General features: G+C 35.9%; 1 protein-coding gene across 8 annotated transcripts in view; it reads right to left on the minus strand.

The window, feature by feature from the left end:
• The window catches only part of CEP170 (centrosomal protein 170), a 128209-nt gene that overhangs the window by 2910 nt on the left and 105377 nt on the right, over positions 1 to 19922 (minus strand). For 3 of the 8 annotated variants that reach the window (XM_035010951.1, XM_035010947.1, XM_035010952.1), the window contains 6 exons: positions 18233 to 18467; positions 13249 to 13426; positions 11074 to 11244; positions 7485 to 7573; positions 1550 to 1643; positions 756 to 807 (listed from right to left, as the gene is read on the minus strand). In XM_035010951.1, coding sequence (XP_034866842.1) covers positions 756 to 807; positions 1550 to 1643; positions 7485 to 7573; positions 11074 to 11244; positions 13249 to 13426; positions 18233 to 18467 — 819 coding nt within the window. The remainder of the gene's footprint in view (positions 1 to 755; positions 808 to 1549; positions 1644 to 7484; positions 7574 to 11073; positions 11245 to 13248; positions 13427 to 18232; positions 18468 to 19922) is intronic. The other 5 variants (XM_035010954.1, XM_035010950.1, XM_035010948.1 and 2 more) reach the window with 3 other exon arrangements.

Raw genomic sequence — 19922 nt, forward strand, 5'->3', positions numbered from 1 at the left:
AAATAATGGCCGGTCAAACTTCAGGAGGCACAGTCTCTTTTTCTTCTCTCCCTCCTTTTCTGGTCCCTTTGGCCAATATGCGCTCTTTTCTTGTGGTTCACCCAAACAACTGTTATTTGTATCAGAATACAAGTTCATTTGGGTTACATCACAAATGTCAAATCAAATAAATAATGCCAACTGCCAATAGCATTCTGAGCTGCACGCATATTTTAATATTATTTTACATATTTTTCATATATTAGTATTTATGTACATATAAAATAGATAATATATATCATACTGTGAACTAGTCTACAACAGCTAGCCTATATGCCCAAGATTTAACTTTACCTTTTTATTTATGTTGGGTTTTATTTTATTTCTTTTTTTAAAGATTTATTTTGAGAGAGAAAGAGAGAGCATGTGCATGTGCACGCACACAAGCATATGAGTGGGGGGGAGGCGTAGAGGGACAGGATCCCAAGCACACTCCACACTGAGCTGGAGCCCCATGTGGGGCTCAACTCCATGACCTGAGCCGAAATCAAGTGTCAGACACTTAACCCACTGAGCCACCGGGGTGTGCTCCTATTTATATTGGGTTTTAAAGCTTCCTTTTTAGGAGTAATGTGGATATGTAGAACTATATTTTTACCCGTATGTTATTATATTTAACCAAATCACATTATAATAGAATATTTTAAGAAATACCACTTAGAATGTACTTGTCTGAAATCGTTAGCTCTTCCTACTTAATTCAGTAATATATGTACCTTGTAGCTGCTTTTCAACTCTTTTCAACTCCTGTAATATAGAAGAAATCTCCTGTAGGGAAAGCAATGACAAAAATTAGCTTACTGTAAGTAAAGCATTTTTATTGGATAAGCAACGAATCTCACACTCCTCTTACTTGCAACATTTAACAGTATCTACACGGCACTATATCTGTAACAACAAGATAGGAAATAATTATGATATCCAAAAAATGAGATTCAAATTTTAAAATCTTTAATATTTAACTACAATTATTTTTTCAACAAGATAATAAAAGATGAAAAGTTCAAGATGATACTACTCTATAAGCAAAGATTTTGAAAAACTTGCAACGATCAACCTTGCAATAACTTTGTAACAGTGCATAAGGATTTTCTTTGAAAAATGTATCAACTGCGACTTAGTTTTAGGATGACTCCCTGAACCACAAAAACCTGTACAGATTCTTGAGGAGGAGACTAGCAATCTCCTGAGGAAAAGGAAATGATTCATGTCCACTTCTATTTGAGTTCGGCTCTTATTTCAAATTGCCTATTTATAATGTATAATCATTACAAGAACAAGAATGTATTAGTGAGAAACATAAAGAAAGTTCCTCCTTCATACCATTTATAACTTTGAAACAATCAACATTTTAAACCCCTGTGAGAGATAGTGGAAGGCATAAAACTTGAAAAATCTGTGTATTTCATCTTTTTAAAAATGTAAATTAACACTTTAAAAATAAAAATATCATTTCTTTAAGATAAACCTATCTCTTAAATGTTTTAAAATTCAAGAAAAATTACCATACCATGCTTGAGGTTTTCACGATAGGGACCTCACTCTCAGCTCTTAACTTGCTTTCTATTTCATCCCAGTTCCGATCCTTGTCTTTAAATAATATTCTAAAAATCAAAAAAAACAAGCATTTTACTTTCCATGTTTTAAAAACCCATCATATGTTTAACAATAGTATAAAAGCAATGTATCTTTTCAAAGCTCCACAAGGATAAGTAAACCACTAAACATTACATAAACTATAAATAAAATACTGAACCAATATTACCAATAAACTTATTTATGTGAGGAATCTATATTAAAAAGTGAGTAGTTATGAATACACACGTAAATCCTTTCATAGTTATCTTATCTGTTATTGAAAACCAAATATAAATAAATATAGATGATATAACCCCCAAATTTTATCTAATATTTGTAATCAACCATAAGATGACCACTTATTAAAACACAATTTTGTTCAGATGGAACTTATGCAGTATAAATGTAAGATGAAAACAGACTGAATTAGATATGAAAAATTACTGATTGATTAAAGTGTGAACATTATTTTAAAGGCTGAAAATTAGGAGTACTTACTGCTTTTGTCTTTAAAAATCTTAATTTATGTTAGCATAGTTGTATACAACAACCAATTAGGAGTTTAACACTATCCTCTTGATAAAAACAACTGCCAATAAAGATAATTATCCTGATGTTAGAAACTAAACTCAAATATCTTAAATTTATAAAAAAAGTATCACAGAGTTTTGATTTGTCTTTCAGAAGTAGTATCCTTCTCTCCCAATACTTTGGAATCTCTGAGACATTACTCAGCAGTTTAGAGTGATGGAAATAGTAGACACCTTTCTGGTTTCTTTTAAAATTTCTTTATTGAGCCTGGAAATCTAATTTAACTGTCTTATCTAAACATCAACACTGTACAAATAAGTAAATTATTACTACTGGAAGCTGATCAGTGTTTAAGTAGTACACTAATTTAAATTATTTGTATTTCTTCTAAGATCAATAATGCCAAGTTCAACTTACTTTTGAAAAACATGAAATTCATCAACATCAAATGAAGTCTGGAACATCTACAATTATACATCGCCATGCTTAAAAGGGCAATAATGGTTCTGGAAAACTGATAGAAGAATATTCTTCTGTTATATTTTCTAAACCCAAAGACTAATAAACCTCCTTGCCAGCCATCTAAGAGCTGATATCGTAATGACCAAGACATTAAGACAGGTAAGCAAATTATGTGATTTGTAAAAGAGTCACTTGCAGCATTAGGATTAGTGGGAAGAAAACAAAGACTGTTTCAGGGACCAACTGAGAACTACAACGGACTCGTATAATATAGCAAGTCTGCGCTTAGCCACACTGTGCTAAATAGAAGTCCAGTGAATTTTGCCAGAATATGGTTGCTGGGTAAAATGCTTGGGCTTCTCAAACTGGTTTTTTTTTTTTTTTTAAGATTTTATTTATTTATTTAACAGAGAGAGACACAGCGAGAGAGGGAACACAAGCAGGGGGAGTGGGAGAAGGAGAAGCAGGCTTCCCGCTAAGCAGGGAGCCCGACGCGGGGCTTGATCCCAGGACCCTGGGATCATGACCTGAGCCGAAGGCAGATGCTTAACCGACTGAGCCACCCAGGCACCCCAAGGGCTTCTCAAACCGTTAAAGGATACATGTATCACCTTTGCTGGAAATGGCTCAGAATGGTCACCTGAGGTTCCTGACTCACACACACAAAAAGCCCCCCAGAGCTCTAAGCCACTGAAGGGATAAAAAACTTACTTTAAGACAATGCGTAAATATTGTGGTAGGGATTTAAGAAGCCAAACTTGGCATTTTGACTTTAGGAAGCGTACTCAAATACACTATTTAAATACTAAGGAAGCAGAAAACTAGATCAAGACATGACTTTAGACCAGGCCATAATGGTTAGAACTTAACTGTCTTTGTTTAAAGATCATTATAGTCTTTCAGAAAAAAAAAATTCACAGCTTTTGAATGATCTTCATATATTACATTATGGATTCAAAATAGTAGTCAGACTAATGTCAGCATGGAAAATACAGTAAATACCAAGGATAATTTCATTCAGTAATTTTTAACTATTAAGCTAAAAACCCTTTTTGCTAAAGCAGTTGGTAAGTCTCTGGTTCATATTCTAAGCCCTTCACTATCTATTCTCTGGCACATCCTCAATACCTGCAAATCAGGGTTACGAACTGGTAGTTTGCAAACAGGACCGTGCTCACAGCTTGAGGGTGTCACTTTCACACGGAATAGCATGAGAATGCTGTAAAACAGTTCTTGTATAAATATTTTCAATTGTGTCCATAGAAAGTATTGGGGCAATTTAAACAGGCGTATATTTAGGCCCAGGTAGGCATCTGAGTTTCTAACTCCTGGCATAAAACTTAAGCACCAGTCATTTCCCAAACTACCCTGGTATTCCACACAAAAGGCCCAGGCTCTCTCCCTTAGATTTGGTTATTAAAAACTATACCAATCTTTGAATACTACCTTCCATAAAGCCTCCCCTCATTGTCCTAGATGAAAGCGACCCTTCTTCTGCCTTTACCTCTAACTGGGCACCAATCTATCACATGCCACCTTGTACAACAATTAACAGTAGATATGCTTTGCCTTGCTGGCCAAATTGTAAACTTCGTAAGAGTAGGAATGATGTTAGATCCTCCTGATTATCTTCCATAGAGCCTGCCATAGTGCTTTACACATAGTAAAAGTCAATGCTTACACTGAAGGCAACCAAATAACACCAAATTAACTTTACTGAGGCATTTTTACTTATTTTGTTTGTTTTCTTTTTTTACCTTTCTAAATTCTGTTAAATTTCTGAGACAGTTAAATTAATCCATCAACCAATGAATGAATGTGTTCTTTGGTCTCAATTTTAATTAAATGTCAAAGCTACATGAAGTATTTTTCTTTGGAGAAAACTAGGGATGAGTTCAGAGTGGACTGAGGAACAGTCAACGGGAAGAAAGAATGGTACCAGTCAGGTGCACTATGAAAATCTACTGAATGAATAAAAGAGTGGATGGGGACCCAGTTAGGGTGGAAAGAGGGCTTGTATTTCAGCAGGTAGGATGAAATGACAAGGGATTCCCCATTTATAGACGAGGAGAATTCAAAGTTTTCCAGTTGGCAGGTCACATCACCACATGAAGAGACTTATATGGCATTTCTATGGATATGGCATATCAAGAGGACCCACATTTAACATTTTAGCCTGTCACAGCTTTTAGCCTTACGATTCAATAACATGATGTTCAATGTGTTTTTACCATGACTGGGTACTCATCAAACACTGATGAAATGTATTATTTCATCATATAAGCAATATGAAATTATATTTGTGTGGAATATTATAATTCACAAACCATATTCAGACATGGTTTCATTACATCTTAAAATTTTAATGATAGGAATTAGAAATTAAGTCATAGCATCAATGAATTTCTGAAGTATTTTTACATAGATTTTACACCTTGAGCCTTCTTTTATACCTTGAGCCCTTATCTTGATAGCTCTTAAAAATGTACCAGTTTAGGGCGTCTGGGTGGCTCAGATGGTTAAGCGTCTGCCTTCAGCTCAGGTCATGATCCCAGGGTCCTGGGATCGAGTCCCACATCAGGCTCCCGGCTCAGCGGGGAGCCTGCTTCTCCCTCTGACCCTCTCCCCTCTCATGCTGTTTCTCTCTCGCTCGCTCTCTAAAAAATAAATAAAATCTTTAAAAAAAAAAAAAATGTACCAGTTTATCTCTTCACTTTATTGCCTTCTATGTCTTATCTTTTTTCTATGTCTTATCTTATTTTTTACTTTTTAGATTTTTTTGACAACAATAATACAGAACGTGGTTAAAAATATAAATCTTTCAGAAAAAGCATACATATTATATAGAATAACTACTATATGCATATGTGTACGTATATACATATAATTCTTGCCTCTAGGTTCATTTCTTAAAAGGTTTATACAAATGACCTCATAATATATTTACTCTTATACACCTTGATCTCTTCACATAAGGATATCTTTACCTTTTCAAGAGTATCAGTGAAGTGTATCAACAGCCCCTCCAAATACAGCTGAAATCTGAAGCATATTACCTTAACAGTTAAAAAGTGATTGCATGTTTGTCTTTTCTTAAGGAGTACCTTATACATATAATTAATTTAAACAGTTATTTTAATGACTACCATTATGTTGACATCCACTGTTTTTTCAATTTACCCTTATCAATTTTCACACATCCCTATGAGTTTTAAGTAAACTTAACTTCCTACAAAATAATTTAATATTCACTCATTAACCAATAGTTACATAGTATATTCTAGGTACTTTATCATTAAAGACCACTGCTCTCATGGAATTTATATTTTAGCTCATGTATTTGAGTATATCCACCTGGATGAAGTTAGCAGTTTCTGCTATCTCCATGTGATTTGTCTTCATTTCATTATTTTGCTTTAATTATCTGATTTTATTATTCACAACTTCTATTCCAACCAAGCCCAATCACCCCTCTTTCCTTTTTATTATTAAAATCACTAGTTACACAGGATAAAAAGCATAATAACAATGCAATTTCATTGGATCCTTTCTAAATTAATGTGTACATTTTAAGGTTCACATTTGGTTTTAAGGAAATTAAATGAGTTGCATGCTATTTATGAATTCTATAATTTCTGACTAGGCTTATACGTGAGCCCACTGTTTTTATCTTCATCATATGCAGTGATTAAGCAATTGGCACTCTAATATCATCTTAGGTGAGGTCTACCTATGTGTTCCCCAGCAACTATGTCACTTCCGAGTCTGCTGATCCCATCATCTTCTCCCACGGTCACCAAGCTCCCCTTTGCCATGACAACCCATCCTCCTAGGAGCTGCCAATATAGCAGGCAGCCAGACAGATCAAGTCCACCCAGTGAAATCTGTAGGGTCTAATCACATGCTTACTTACTAATGCCAAGAGTCAGGCATGCCTCAAGTTTGGCTCAAGTACGCAATATAGTTGAAGGTGATGAAATTGTTATTTTGAATTTAATTCCACTAACATTATATTCTAAAACTAGAACATACTGGAAGGATTATTAACCAAAGGAATAAATAAATGAAATAAACACTGATTAAAAGCACCTTATATAGGAATGAAGTCTCCAAATTTAATCAGATGGAACGATTTTTGACTGTGTATTATTTGTCCAGCACAGTTCTGAGGCCCTCATGACTGAGCGCACAAGGTAGGCAAGTATGCAGGTATTCCGAGTCGTACAGGATCATGCACACTGTCCTCTTTACTGATGAAGAAGAGGAAACTAGCCTCAAGTTTCAGGCCTTATAAAAGAAGCCCCAAAGGGGGCGCCTGGGTGGCTCAGATGGTTAAGTGTCTGCCTTCGGCTCAGGTCATGATCTCAGGGTCCTGGGATCGAGTCCCGCATCGGGTTCCCTGCTCAGTGCAGAGCCTGCTTCTCCCTCTCCCTCTGCCACTCCCTCTGCTTGTGCTCTTCTGTCTATCTCTCTGTCAAATAAATAAATAAAATCTTCAAAAAGAAAAAAAAAAAGAAAAAAGAAAAAAGAAGCCCCAAAGGTCTGTTAATTTAAAATACTTACTGTTACTTTGTGGAGGAGTAAACTGTATCTGGTTATTAATAAAATTAAGTAATTGTAGCTGTTAACTCTCCACATTATAAAGGGCTGACAATATTGAGTCTTTTGTTTCCCTTTTTGCCCCCTTCACGTGGCCTAGCTTCTGGCAATTACTTAAACCTAAAAAAGAGACGGAATGTGACGGTGGCAGCAGTAAGTTCGGTGCCACTGCCTTCACTCGTTCCTACCGGCTGTGGGTGGTCGCAGGTCAGCACGAAGTGGAACAGGTGTCTACTAACCATGTAAGCCTGTAGGTTTGAGTAACAGAACAGTACCTGATCTTTCCGGCTGTTTTATCTATAGACTGTCTTATCTTCTTGGAAAACTGAAAGACGGACGATAGCAGCAGATTATCTCCCATGACCTGAAACATTCAAAAAAACTAAATTAAAATATTATCACTGTATTGTATAACCACCAAGAACACTACTCACAGTTCACTATGTTTAGGGGCATTTAGTATTTATGCTAATTTTAATAAAAAAATCAACGAGGAATGTCATTAGAGTTATGTATAACTAAACTGAGAAAGAGAAATATCAATAAAGGGGTTCCTTTTTTTTAAAGTAACGTGTCCAGTTTCCATACTATTTTGGTCATATCACTTTTAAAAAACAACCCATATTATCCTATGTTCAATTACTATCATGATCCCATCTCTCATGCCTCCAACTCAAATGATCAAAACAAGGAAAATACGAATAATTTTGAACACTAAGGTTTTTATCTAATCTTTCACCAAATAATATGAACATAGAGATCAAGAAGATTACAATCCTTACTTTTTGGGGCAGAGTCTAGTGGGAGAGATACTTTTTAAAAATTTACTCAAAAAATGAATTTTTATGATGGACGTTCGTACCACCCTAGTTGAAATTTATGGGCAAAACTAGGGTTGGCAAACTTCTGTAAAGGGCCAGACAGTGAAGATTTTAGGCTATCTGGTGTCACAACTACTAAACTCATTCTTGTGAAAGCAGCTATGGATAACATGCAAACAAGTCGGCTTGGCTGTGCTGAGATAAAGCTTTATTTACAAAACAAGTGGCAGGCTTGATTTGGTCTGCAGAAGCTAGAAAAGGGACTGAACCTGGGGCTAGATGTGGGCTCCCAAATCACCTCCTTGTATTTCAGAACTGTATCTAGACTCTGCAAGACCATCCAGAAAATAAGATACGGCCTTGGAGGTTAAGAAGCTTTCAAGACCAGTGCAGGAGTTAAAAGTATATAGGAAAAAGAACATAAATAAGTGCTAAATTTAGTGATTCAGTGCCACACAAATTCTAATGAAAGGGTGTTCAGTGAACGGTGGCATAAGTAAGGAAGGCACCATGGAAAACGAGAACCTAAGAATGACAAGGGTTTGAAGTTAGTGTGGGATAGAAAGTTACTTAGGATGTGATCAGCAACATACAGGCAATGAAAGGCTAAATAAACATAATGGTATTTTGTGGGCCTTGAGGAAACAAGCCAAAGCAAGAGGGGAAGACATCAATTACTTTGGCCAGGACAGAGTGTGTTTTAAAACCATCCAGGATATTGCAGTGGCAACTATGGAACTGGCTACATGCTCTCCCTTTGGACATCTTTTTCTATTCAGTACTACTGCAAATTATACACATTCTTAGACATACTAACTTTTAGCTCCTGTTCCTTAAGTCCAGGAATTCACAGGATGCCAACCTATGATCACACCCTTCCTGTCCTCTGCTACTTTCTATATTCCCCTTCTACCCATGCCCGAAGGCTTTACCTGTAACCACTGCTGCATGGCATTCCTCAATTAGCTCTTCCCACGGTGCTACTTGAAATAACCATTCTTTGGTGAATAAACTCCTCTATATCCCTGAATTTTTCCCACACTCATTTCATCTAATTTCCATTATCATAAACCTTTTCAATAAGCCTCTCTATACCTGACTTGTCATGGCCACATTTATTTTTACGAGAGTTTAACAATTTTTATCTGCACTGGATCACAGGTACACAATTAATCATAATTCTTAATTCGTGATATAAATCACTAGTCCAATTTGGACCACATTTTCTTTCTCTTTAATGATAAATTATAAATTATAAACTTATGATAAATCTAACAGCCAAAACAAAAGCTAGAATGCAGCAATAACCATGGAACAGAATAGATGGCCAAAAATACGCATTCCCGGGCGCCTGGGTGGCTCAGTTGGTTAAGCGACTGCCTTCGGCTCAGGTCATGATCCTGGAGTCCCGGGATCGAGTCCCACATCGGGCTCCCTGCTCGGCGGGGAGTCTGCTTCTCCCTCTGACCCTCCCCACTCTCATGCTCTCTCTATCTCATTCTCTCTCTCAAATAAATGAATAAAATCTTTTAAAAAAAAAAATACGCATTCCCTATCCCACAGAAAGAGGATACTTGCCTTTGACCTCCACTATGTGACTTGGTTTCACCAGTGGGATATTAGCAGACATGACATGAAGATGAAATGTGCCTGCATGGTGGGGCTTGCTCTCTTGTGCTTCTGATATAGCCATGACAAGAAGCAGCCTTGGCAGCCAACTTGTCCAAGCAATATGAGAGACACATGGGCAGACCTGGACTCGACCTACAACTTTTAATTGTCCAGCTGGGCTGGACCAGTTAACTCACAGGTGTGTAATAAATACAAGCCTACCACTCTATGCCACTGAGATTTTTGTGGTTTGTTATGCAGAAATAGCTGACTGATGTAATCTACCACTAGTCATATGGTTTCCTCCATCCTATCTCCCTGCCACCCTCCACCCAGGTTAAACAGTATTCTGAATCCCATTCATCATTCCCTTGCCTTCCTTTTCATATCATTTTATTACATCTATTTCTGTCCTAAGTATATATTTTCATTTTTAAAAATGTATGACAAAGAATCACATTATATATACTCTTTCGAGAATTACTTTTTTCATTTAATGTTATATGGCTAAAATTCATCCATATTGTGGCATATTGCTGTAGTTCATTTGTTTTGATTACTCTGTAATTATTCAATTTGTAAACATACCAGTTTATATGTTCACTTTTCTGCTGATAAAAACTGTTAGATTGTTTCCAAGTTTTTGTTATTGTCCACAGTGGTGCTGTAATATTCTTTTGCATGACTACTTCTGTCAAATAGGAATGGGTGTCTCTTGAGTATGTACTAGCAGTAAAACCATGAGGTATGATCATGGGATATGTTTATGTTCAACTTTAAGAAATAATGTCAACCGTTTTTCCAAAGTGACTGCAGCAAATTTGACCTCCACTGCCACACATGAGAGTCTATGTATCTACGTTCTCAAACACTTAATATTTTAAAAGACTTTTAATTTGTTCTCATTTGAACAAGAATCAAACTGTAGTCTTGAAATGTATTTCTCTGAATACTCAGGAAGTTGAACACCTCTGTATTTTGAAGATCGTAGGTAATTTCTCTTCAGTGAAATGCTGTTCATGTCTTTTGGAGATTTTTCTATTGCCTTTTTAAGTTGATTGGTAGGACTTCTTTATGTATTCTGTATACTAATCCTTTGTTGACTGTATGTTTCACAAAAGTCCTTTAATACACTCTAATTTATCAATCTTTTAAAGTCAAAGCTTTTTGTGTCTTTTAAGAAATCACCCGACTATAATGTGAAAGACCTGTATTTTTTACTAAGTTTTAAAGTTCTGCTTTTGCGCCCTTTAGAAACTTAATTCATTTGCAATTAATTATTTGTGATATGATGTGATGTCAGGATGAAATTTCATTCTACTCATAAGGACAAGTGCTTCTTTCCCCCAGCCCCATTTATCCAACAGTTACTCCTTTTCCCACAACAGGACATGCCTCCTCTGACATTTGTTAAAGTTTATGGTTTACTTACTTCATCCCTGCTCCAGGTTCTCCGCCTTGTAATTGTTAAATGATCAGGGGGCTCTGTTGGCTGAGGTCTTGGATCACCAGACCGACAGTTGTTTCCTTCTGGTGTTTTAGAATGAACTAATGGAGGGATCTTTCGGAAGTTGAGGCTTTCATCAAAAACACGATCAACCAACTAATAGGACAAAAGCAGATCCTTATGAGAATAATTTGGAAAAGTACCGATACTGGTATTATAATTTTCTTTTTTAGACAGAAGTTATTCCATTGTCAGGTAGTAACAGAAGCATGATATCTTCAATAAACCAATTACTCTTTCTTTTTATAAGTACTTTAAAGGTACCTGTTTAATAAAATAGATGTTCATCTACATAGATTTTATTTTTTAAAATCCAAAATACAGAACTATGCTAAATTCAATTCTTCAATGGATAAGATTTTCCCCAAATGAAAAACAGATGGTAAGAAGAAAAAGCTGAGCCATGTAGATGGACAAGTTTATTTTACTCACATTGCCTTGCCAATGTAAAATAATGTTTCTTTTCCTTTTAGTTTCCTATCGTTTTTTTTCCTTTTTTTCCTCCCCAAATCCAGGTGCCAAATTTCTTCACAGATACGTAAATTGTAAATTCCAATTAAGTTTACAAAAGGAAAAAAAATTTAAATCCACAAAATAAGTATTTTGGTCTCAGGTAAGCTTTGAACAATGCTACGGAAATTACATATTCTAGTAAAAATGACATACTGCCATCTACAGTGCAAATTATACAAATACAATACAAAGTAACTCAGGTTTACTGAAGAAGGAATAAACTTTAGTACAATATTCAGAGATAAAACAAAAAGGAAAAAATGAAAGTCCATTCAATGAAATGTCTAAATAATTTTACTGGGTCTGAGTGAATGTATAATCATGTTAGGTAAAATTTAGTTAGATAGCTGAGAAAATAATATCTTATCATTTTAAATGTACCAGAAGAATTGTGTATGTCTTGCCACCGAGAAGATCCTTTTGTTTTTCACCAATGAGGATGATTTTATATACATTTACAATTGATCAATGTGGTAACAAAACTCTACACAGATTCATGAAAGCTCATTTACCAAATCAGACAACACATGAAGGTGAAAAAAAAATGACCATTAAAGAACTAGATTATAAAAGGAATGTAACAAAAAGCAAAGGAAGAAAATATTAACATAGTTTATCAGAATCAAATTTGTCAAAAAGGCTAGCCATTTTGGGCTACTATTGAGGATGTTATTTCATAAAATTAAGGAAGCTCATTAGAGGCTGGCATTCTTTTTTTCTGTAAAAGGCTAGATAATAAATATTTTAGGCTTTGCAGCCATATACTGTCTAACTACTCATTTCTGATACTGTAGCACAAAACAGCCAGATGATAATTAAACACAAGAATGTGGCTTTGTCCTAACAAAACTTTTAATTCATTCTCTCAAATACCAATCTTTTGCTTGCACCAGATCAAGAGAGCCAACATGGCAGAGTACCATTCATTTTATATTATCCATCAAAGGCACCTTCTGGAGCAAGGTTATGCAAATACTGGCCCCGGGAGCTGGAGAGCAGGAGGCCCTGGTTTGGGAAGGGCCGTAGTCCACATATGCTACCTTCCATTCCAGAATTTACAAGAATGTTTCAAAACTGAATATACATGTATTTTTGTCTGTGTATATAAATACATATATTTCAACTTTCTAAGTATCCTTGAGTATATATGTGTATTTTTCAACAGAATTACTTAAAGTATTGAAAACTGTATAATCTTCTCTGCATTTGCTAGTAGAGATATCTACTGGCTAACTAGGCATAAAGATACCTTTTTAATTGAAGTATTTTCATAGCCAAACTTTATAGAAACATTATATCATTTATCAAGTTTTAGTTTGCTTTTTGGATGCCATTTATATTCACACTTTAAAGTGAAACCATACACCAATAATTGGCTGACAAAGTGCTTGTTTTAAATAATTTTACAGCTTCATGTTAATAGTAGACCAAATGTTAGCCTTTGCTGGTTTTGTTACAAAAACAAAAAAAATTTTTTTAAACGAAAGTTGGAAAATGGCAGAGCTTCATGCAAACAGGAAGGGTGGATGTAACTAAAATAAACTAAGCAAAAAGCTAAAAGCAAAAGAAATAAAGAAAAGAAAGAACCTTATGCATTTCTCCATGAAGATCTCCTACCTCTTCTCTAGTGTCTATGGCAGAGCCAGGGGTGGTGGCGGCAGTGCTTACTGTGGTACTCGGGGCAGTGCCTGAGGAAGTCACTGAATCTATCTCTCCTGCTACATCGTTGATTTCCAGAGCAATGAGAGCAAGATCTTGGCTGATCCTGGTAATAATTGTAGAAAAGAGGTTTAATTCCTTTTAAATAACAGCTCCAGAAACAATGATTTGTTACAGAATCAGTTATGTGAGTTGTGTATGCAATTAAAGATTTGTACCAAAAACTTAAGATTTTTTGGAAATCCTTTTAACTATTTGGATACTAAAAGTCTTAAACTTTAATTCTAAAAGTTAATAAAACTAAATTTCACATAAACTGTCACTTTGAAAAATATGTTAAACACCTAGAGGTAGTGATATGTCTTTTAAAATTCACCCGTTAGTGTTAATGATCAGCTTTAATAGAAGGCAAGGGTAAACAGAACCCAAGGAGTCGCTGACCCTGGATAAGAAAGAAATTACAACTTCATTTTCACTAACCTTCAAATGAAGCTTAGCATTTCTTTCAATTATAAATACAAGTAACAAACAATAGTGGTATTTTTTGTGGTATCTCCACCAACAGAAATCACATTATAGTTGCTATAGGTATCTCAAAACAATCAGTCATTACTACTTCAAAATTAAACCCACGGCAGTCATGAAACCCACAGCAATAATGTTCCAGTCAGTATGTTAACAAAGAACCATATATTACTCTGTCACTTTAAAAATATTTTGATAACATTACAAACAAATGCAGTCATATTGAAACACAACTACGTATTTTATGTTGACGCATTTAGGAGCACTATCCTGAGAGGAGCTCCATAAGCTTCCCCAGATGGCCAAAAAGGTCAGTAACTCCGACTCAGGCCGTCACACTACGCAAAGCACGTCACAGTAACATTGGGTCATCTGAGAGTCACAAAGTTCTTGTGAGGTAGGACTTCTCTAACTGAATGTGAATCAGGACACATTCTCAGAGAAAGTGAGGGGCTTGATCATGACAACACAACTTACAAATAGCTAAGGCAGGGCCAAGATCCCAGGTGCAGAGCTCATTTCCAAAGAGCCATTTATTTGTGCTATCAGCCACATGGACTGAAGAACTAAATAAATATTATCAGTGATAAGCAAAAGAAAAAACTGAATTTTTTTCCTTTACTGTTATTTTGTTTTTAAGAGGGAGAAACTTAATAATCTACCACTGATATTCCTGCTTTTCTCAAAAAAGATCTCAATGAGATATGAAGGTTTTCCAAGTTATGCATCTACTGAACTCAATTTGGCTACTTCCACAGGGAAGATTTTGGAATGGCAGAACATTCTTTTTTTTTTTTTTTTTTAAAGATTTTATTTATTTATTTGACAGAGAGAGACATAGTGAGAGCAGGAACACAAGCAGGGGGAGTGGGAGAGGGAGAAGCAGGCTTCCCGCGAAGCAGGGAGCCCGATGTGGGACTTGATCCCCTGGGATCATGACCTGAGCCAAAGGCAGACGCTTAACAACTGAGCCACCCAGGCGCCCGGAATGGCAGAACATTCTTAAAACAACACGTGAAAGCTTCTGCAACTTTAAAATCGAAAGCAGGTACAAAGTAACATTTTTTTAACTTGAGCAAAATGTAAGCTTGAAAGACTTTCAAGGAATGCAGTCGTTGCATAACAATTTAACTATAGATTTAAAAAGAAGCTAAGTGGAAGCTTATGGCCTAATAGACACAATCTGTGGTCAATTCCTTTATTTACCAATAAAAAAGGTAGGAAGAACACCAATAAATATGTTCTGATCTCTTATAAGCTTAGAATTAATATAAGGAGCACATTATATATGATTATGTAACATATATAATAATAGAATCAAAAACACCACATGGTAATGAGCACCCCTAGAAAGAAGCTTTATACTCATCAACTCACTTCATTCTCACAGCCACCATGTAGGAGAGGTATTCATCATCTTGTTTTACATCTTGTTTTACAGATGAGGAAAATAAGGCTTAGGAGAGGTTATATGAGCGTTTCTTGGTTAAAGTCACCAATAAGTGGCGTTAACTAGATCTTTTTATTATGTCATGCTACATCTCACATTATCATTCCACATGTAATTTTTAAAAACTTGTTAACTGTTGATATAATTCTTCTGGAAAGAGTTTAAAGTGTTCTCTTACATACTATACTCAACTCTTGCATTTCTGAAATAAATGAACCAGGATGAAAAACAGAATAACCAAACTTTTTTAAAAGAGACAAAAAATAGATAAGCATGAGTTTATCCAAAAATCCACTTTTGGTTTCAAGTTTTTTTATGCAGACACTTGTACAATGAAGCTTCTGATATTTGTAGACCGCGTGTGAGCTAATTAGAAAAAAACAAGTTAAATAAACAGACAATAGCAATCTCAACAGGTTATGCAGTAAAAACTATACTAACATGAATAACTAATGTATATACGATGTAAACTGTTCAGTAGTAAGCACCCCAAAGCCTTCTTTTAATATGCAAGTTTATCTTGTACATGCCAGTTGTTTCTTTATGTGACAATTTCTATCTTAAAGTTGACTCAATAATACAGACCATTAAATTGGTTTAAATCCAAACTGCTTAAAAGTCTCAGCACCTATTAAAAACCAGCATTAGGAATTCTTTTTTTTTTTTTTTAAGATTTTTTATTTTTTATAATTCATGAGAGACAGAGTGAGAGAGAAAGGCAGAGGGAGAAGCAGGCTCCCTGCAGAGCAGGGAGCCCGATGCGGGACTCGATCCCAGGACCCTGAGATAATGACCTGAGCCGAAGGCAGACGCCCAACCATCTGAGCCACCCAGGCGCCCAGCATTAGGAATTCTAAAGAGCAAAATTATGAAGAAAACCAAAGTAATGAGTATCTTCAAGTAGAAATGACAGATTTATATAATTCAATAAAGAGTATGGACCTCTTCATATAGCTCTTAAATCTAAGCTTACTAATTCCATAATGATGCTTCTAGGTTACGCTCACTGGAATATTTCCTAATCTTGTATCTGTATACTTTTTTTTTTTCTTTTAACTCCAAGCTTATAATCCTTGTTCTTATTCTCAGTCTCCACCTCCATCAAATCTGCTAGAGGAGGAAATTCTAAAATGATACGAACATTTTATTTGGAGCTTTGCAATCCATCTGTTTTCCTTGCTTTCAGATATATGGCTGAAAAATACACCTTAAAAAATTAAAATCCCAGGGGCGCCTGGGTGGCTCAGTCGTTAAGCGTCTGCCTTCAGCCCAGGTCATGATCCCAGGGTCCTGGGATCGAGCCCCGCATTGGGCTCCCTGCTCCGCGGGAAGCCTGCTTCTCCCTCTCCCGCTCCCCCCGCTTGTGTTCCCTCTCTCTGTCAAATAAATAAAATCTTTAAAAAAAAAAAAAAATTAAAATCCCAAAGGCAAGTTGTATAAACATAGAGCTACTAACAAACTAGAGGGAAAAGGCATAAAGCCATTAGAGGTTAAATGGCCTGGCTGTTTAGCAGTCCTGCTACAGATAACGAGATACAGAGACAGTGGTGATAGAATGCATGTGGTAACAAGATGGAAGCAAGTGAAAAGGTCACCTCGAGTTCCTGGGCACTGTCCCCTCTGCAGTATCTCTTTTCTGCGTGGGGGCAGGGAAGTGGGTCCAGGTGTTCTGGTCTGGGGCCCAGGGCTTCAAGGGGGTGGGCCCTCCAAGGGGAAGCAGACACACCCTCTATCTCCCCCAGATACCTCCTGAGCAGGTGTGGTGAGATCTCTCCTCCACAGGAAGGGGAAAGGATGGGAGGAGAACAAGGCCTGCTGTTGCCAGCTGTGCCCACAAGAATAACAAATGGGTTGAAATTCACCACAGCCATCCTCTGGGCTCATAATAATTCATGATCCTGAAGGACAGACAGGCCTGTCCCCTAACTGGCTTGCAATGCCTCAATAATTAGTCTCACAGAAAGCTATTTGTATGGCAAAATAAAATGTTTAAGCAGCACAATGAGATTAAAAGGGCATGTTGTCAAAGAATTATAAGCAATTATAAGTAAATGGTCATTAAAGACCAAAAAACATAAACATTACATTAAAGAAATGAGCCAGGAAAGAACATAATTCAAAGAAGTCAACAAAGGGAAAAAAAAAAGATAAATACCATTAAATTATGGTAAGAGTTTTTTTTTTTTTTTTTTTTAAAGCACCTATGGGCTATTATATATTATGTTCTTTAATAATGTTGCCAAATGCAAAACTTGAAGATCAGGGTCTTAAACTGAAGGCAGAAATAACTATAGCATGTAAACAGTGAAAATGTTTAGGTAACTTATGGTATAAAACACCGCAGTAAAATTTAATATCTTACAAACTTAAACATATTTTAACTACAGGAGCACAGCCATGACAAGGTACTAATTAAAAATCACATCTGCAGCATGAATTTTTATTATACAACCTAAAGGTTACACTAATTTATTTTATACTCAAAATAATTAATAAAGGGTTAAATTAAATTGTGCCTAATGAACTCATAAAAGTGTGAGTAAAAATCCACCTCCTCTATCTAATTCTCCCCAGAGAACATGAGCAATGTATTACCTCTTTGGAAGATAAAAGGAAAGTAATCAAAAATTCAGCTGCACAATTCTTAATTATGTAAGAATTAAGGTAGCTGACACTACCTTTCAAAAATGGTATCTAGAAACAACTGCAACCAAAATAAATTAGTTCTACAATATGTTAGTAGCATTGGCATTAAAAACATGAACTGAGAGAAATTGGATGGCGAGCAATACTTTGGAGGAAAACTAAGTTCACAGCTACCTGCAGATTTCATTTCTTGGACTATTTGTACAAATCACACAAAAGCTAAAATTTGTTATCAAGTTGAAACACTGACAAAAAATTTCAACTCTTAAAGATGATCCATTAAAAACCAACCTGGCTATCTCTTCTCGATGAGCAGTCCAATCTCGGATGTAGTCTTCCTGTTCTTTGATCCGGTGCTTGAACGAAGAACTAGTAGGCATTGCTGACCCAGAGCTCTGCAACCGAGTAGTTTTCAGGGCTGGAGAAGTACGTAGACGAGTATGTTTAGGGGAATTACGGTTTGATCCAAATTCATCTTCTGAGGTGGAAGCATAATCAGTAGGAAAGCGCCTCCATCTTGAATTTACTAAATTAGTTTAATTATTAAAAAAAGAATTATTATGTTACCTTTTAAAGGAGAAAAAAATCATGATTTCAAAAACACCATGAGACACACACAGCACAATTTTCAATAACTGACATACACATACCTCACAAAAATCATAAGTCTACTACTTCTTAAAGATAGAAACAATACATTTTGGTGAATTAAAAACAATGAGTAATCAAAAACAACTGAAAGACCATGTTTTCCGTAGTATGGTGAATAAAACATTCAGATGACAAATTCACTAATGATAAACAACTAAGCAAGCTCTATTCATAAATGTTTAACTTGGGTACTTTTTAGTTGCAAATATTTCTCATTTGAGTGAAGATATGGATTTTTTTAAATGACAGTAACAGCAACAACAACAAAAATAAAAATAAGGGAAAAGATTTCCTCATGCCACATAGACTTTCAACATGGAGATGGTAAAAACCTCTTTTCCCAACATACAAATGTGCATAATTCCTGCTGTGGAAATTATGCTTTTATGGCAGAAAAAAAAAACATTACCTCTGTCATTCAACATCCTGTTATGCTATGATTGGAAAAAATCTTTTTACATGGTAAAAACACAACAAAGCATCTTCAGTACAACTCTCTGCCACTTTGACACTGAAAGCATATGGTGAACACAGACAATGACGTAAGACCTACAAGGAGCAAAGCTCTATAGAGCTATTCTCACAACCACTGACGTTGAAGGCACAGGAGGTACTGTCAATAGTCACATTAAAGAAAGTGGCAATCACTTTCTTATTTAAGGTTAGTAAAGACACTTAAGAGATGGCGTTGCTGACACATCTGAAAAATCAGAAGACAAATTAATTTCACTACTACTGTTAATGGGAGAACCAAACATACAAATAATTTGTGAGGCACAGGACAGAGGTCAAAAACAGGGCAATAATGGCTGATTACTTCACAAGGGCAGGAGCCATGCCTGTTTAATCTACTCCAGCACACCTAGCACTTGGCAGAGTGTCTGGCTAGCAAATGTTTAATAACTACTTCTGAATAAATGAATGAATTCCTAGATACTGACCATTTGCTTTTCTCAGATTAGGAAAAACCTACTGAAAAGCATGAGATGTTTTTGGTGGCTAAAGTGACAAAAACTTTGTCTAGAGTTGAGCTAGAAGTTCCAACTGCTATTAATATTAGAAGAGTTTTCTTTTTCTTTCCCTCTTTCCCTCTCTCTCTCCCCTTCTTTTAAAACAGGAACTGACCCTAGGCTGCATAGGTTGGTAGAGTCTAAAATTCTTTCATCCTACTTCACTGGAATTTTATGCTTCTCCTATCTTTTCCTCCCCAAATCACATTTTTGCCTCTGGGACTCTCGTAAGGCTCAGGTGGCTGTCAGATAAACTGATGATCACTGCCACCAGAATTGTTTTAAGAAGCAGAGAAATCTATAATTGGGAACACGCCCTA

Source organism: Mirounga leonina, unplaced genomic scaffold (assembly GCF_011800145.1).
Source record: "Mirounga leonina isolate KUSES-001 unplaced genomic scaffold, KU_Mleo_1.0 Mir_154, whole genome shotgun sequence".
Classification (NCBI taxonomy): Eukaryota; Metazoa; Chordata; class Mammalia; order Carnivora; family Phocidae; genus Mirounga; species Mirounga leonina.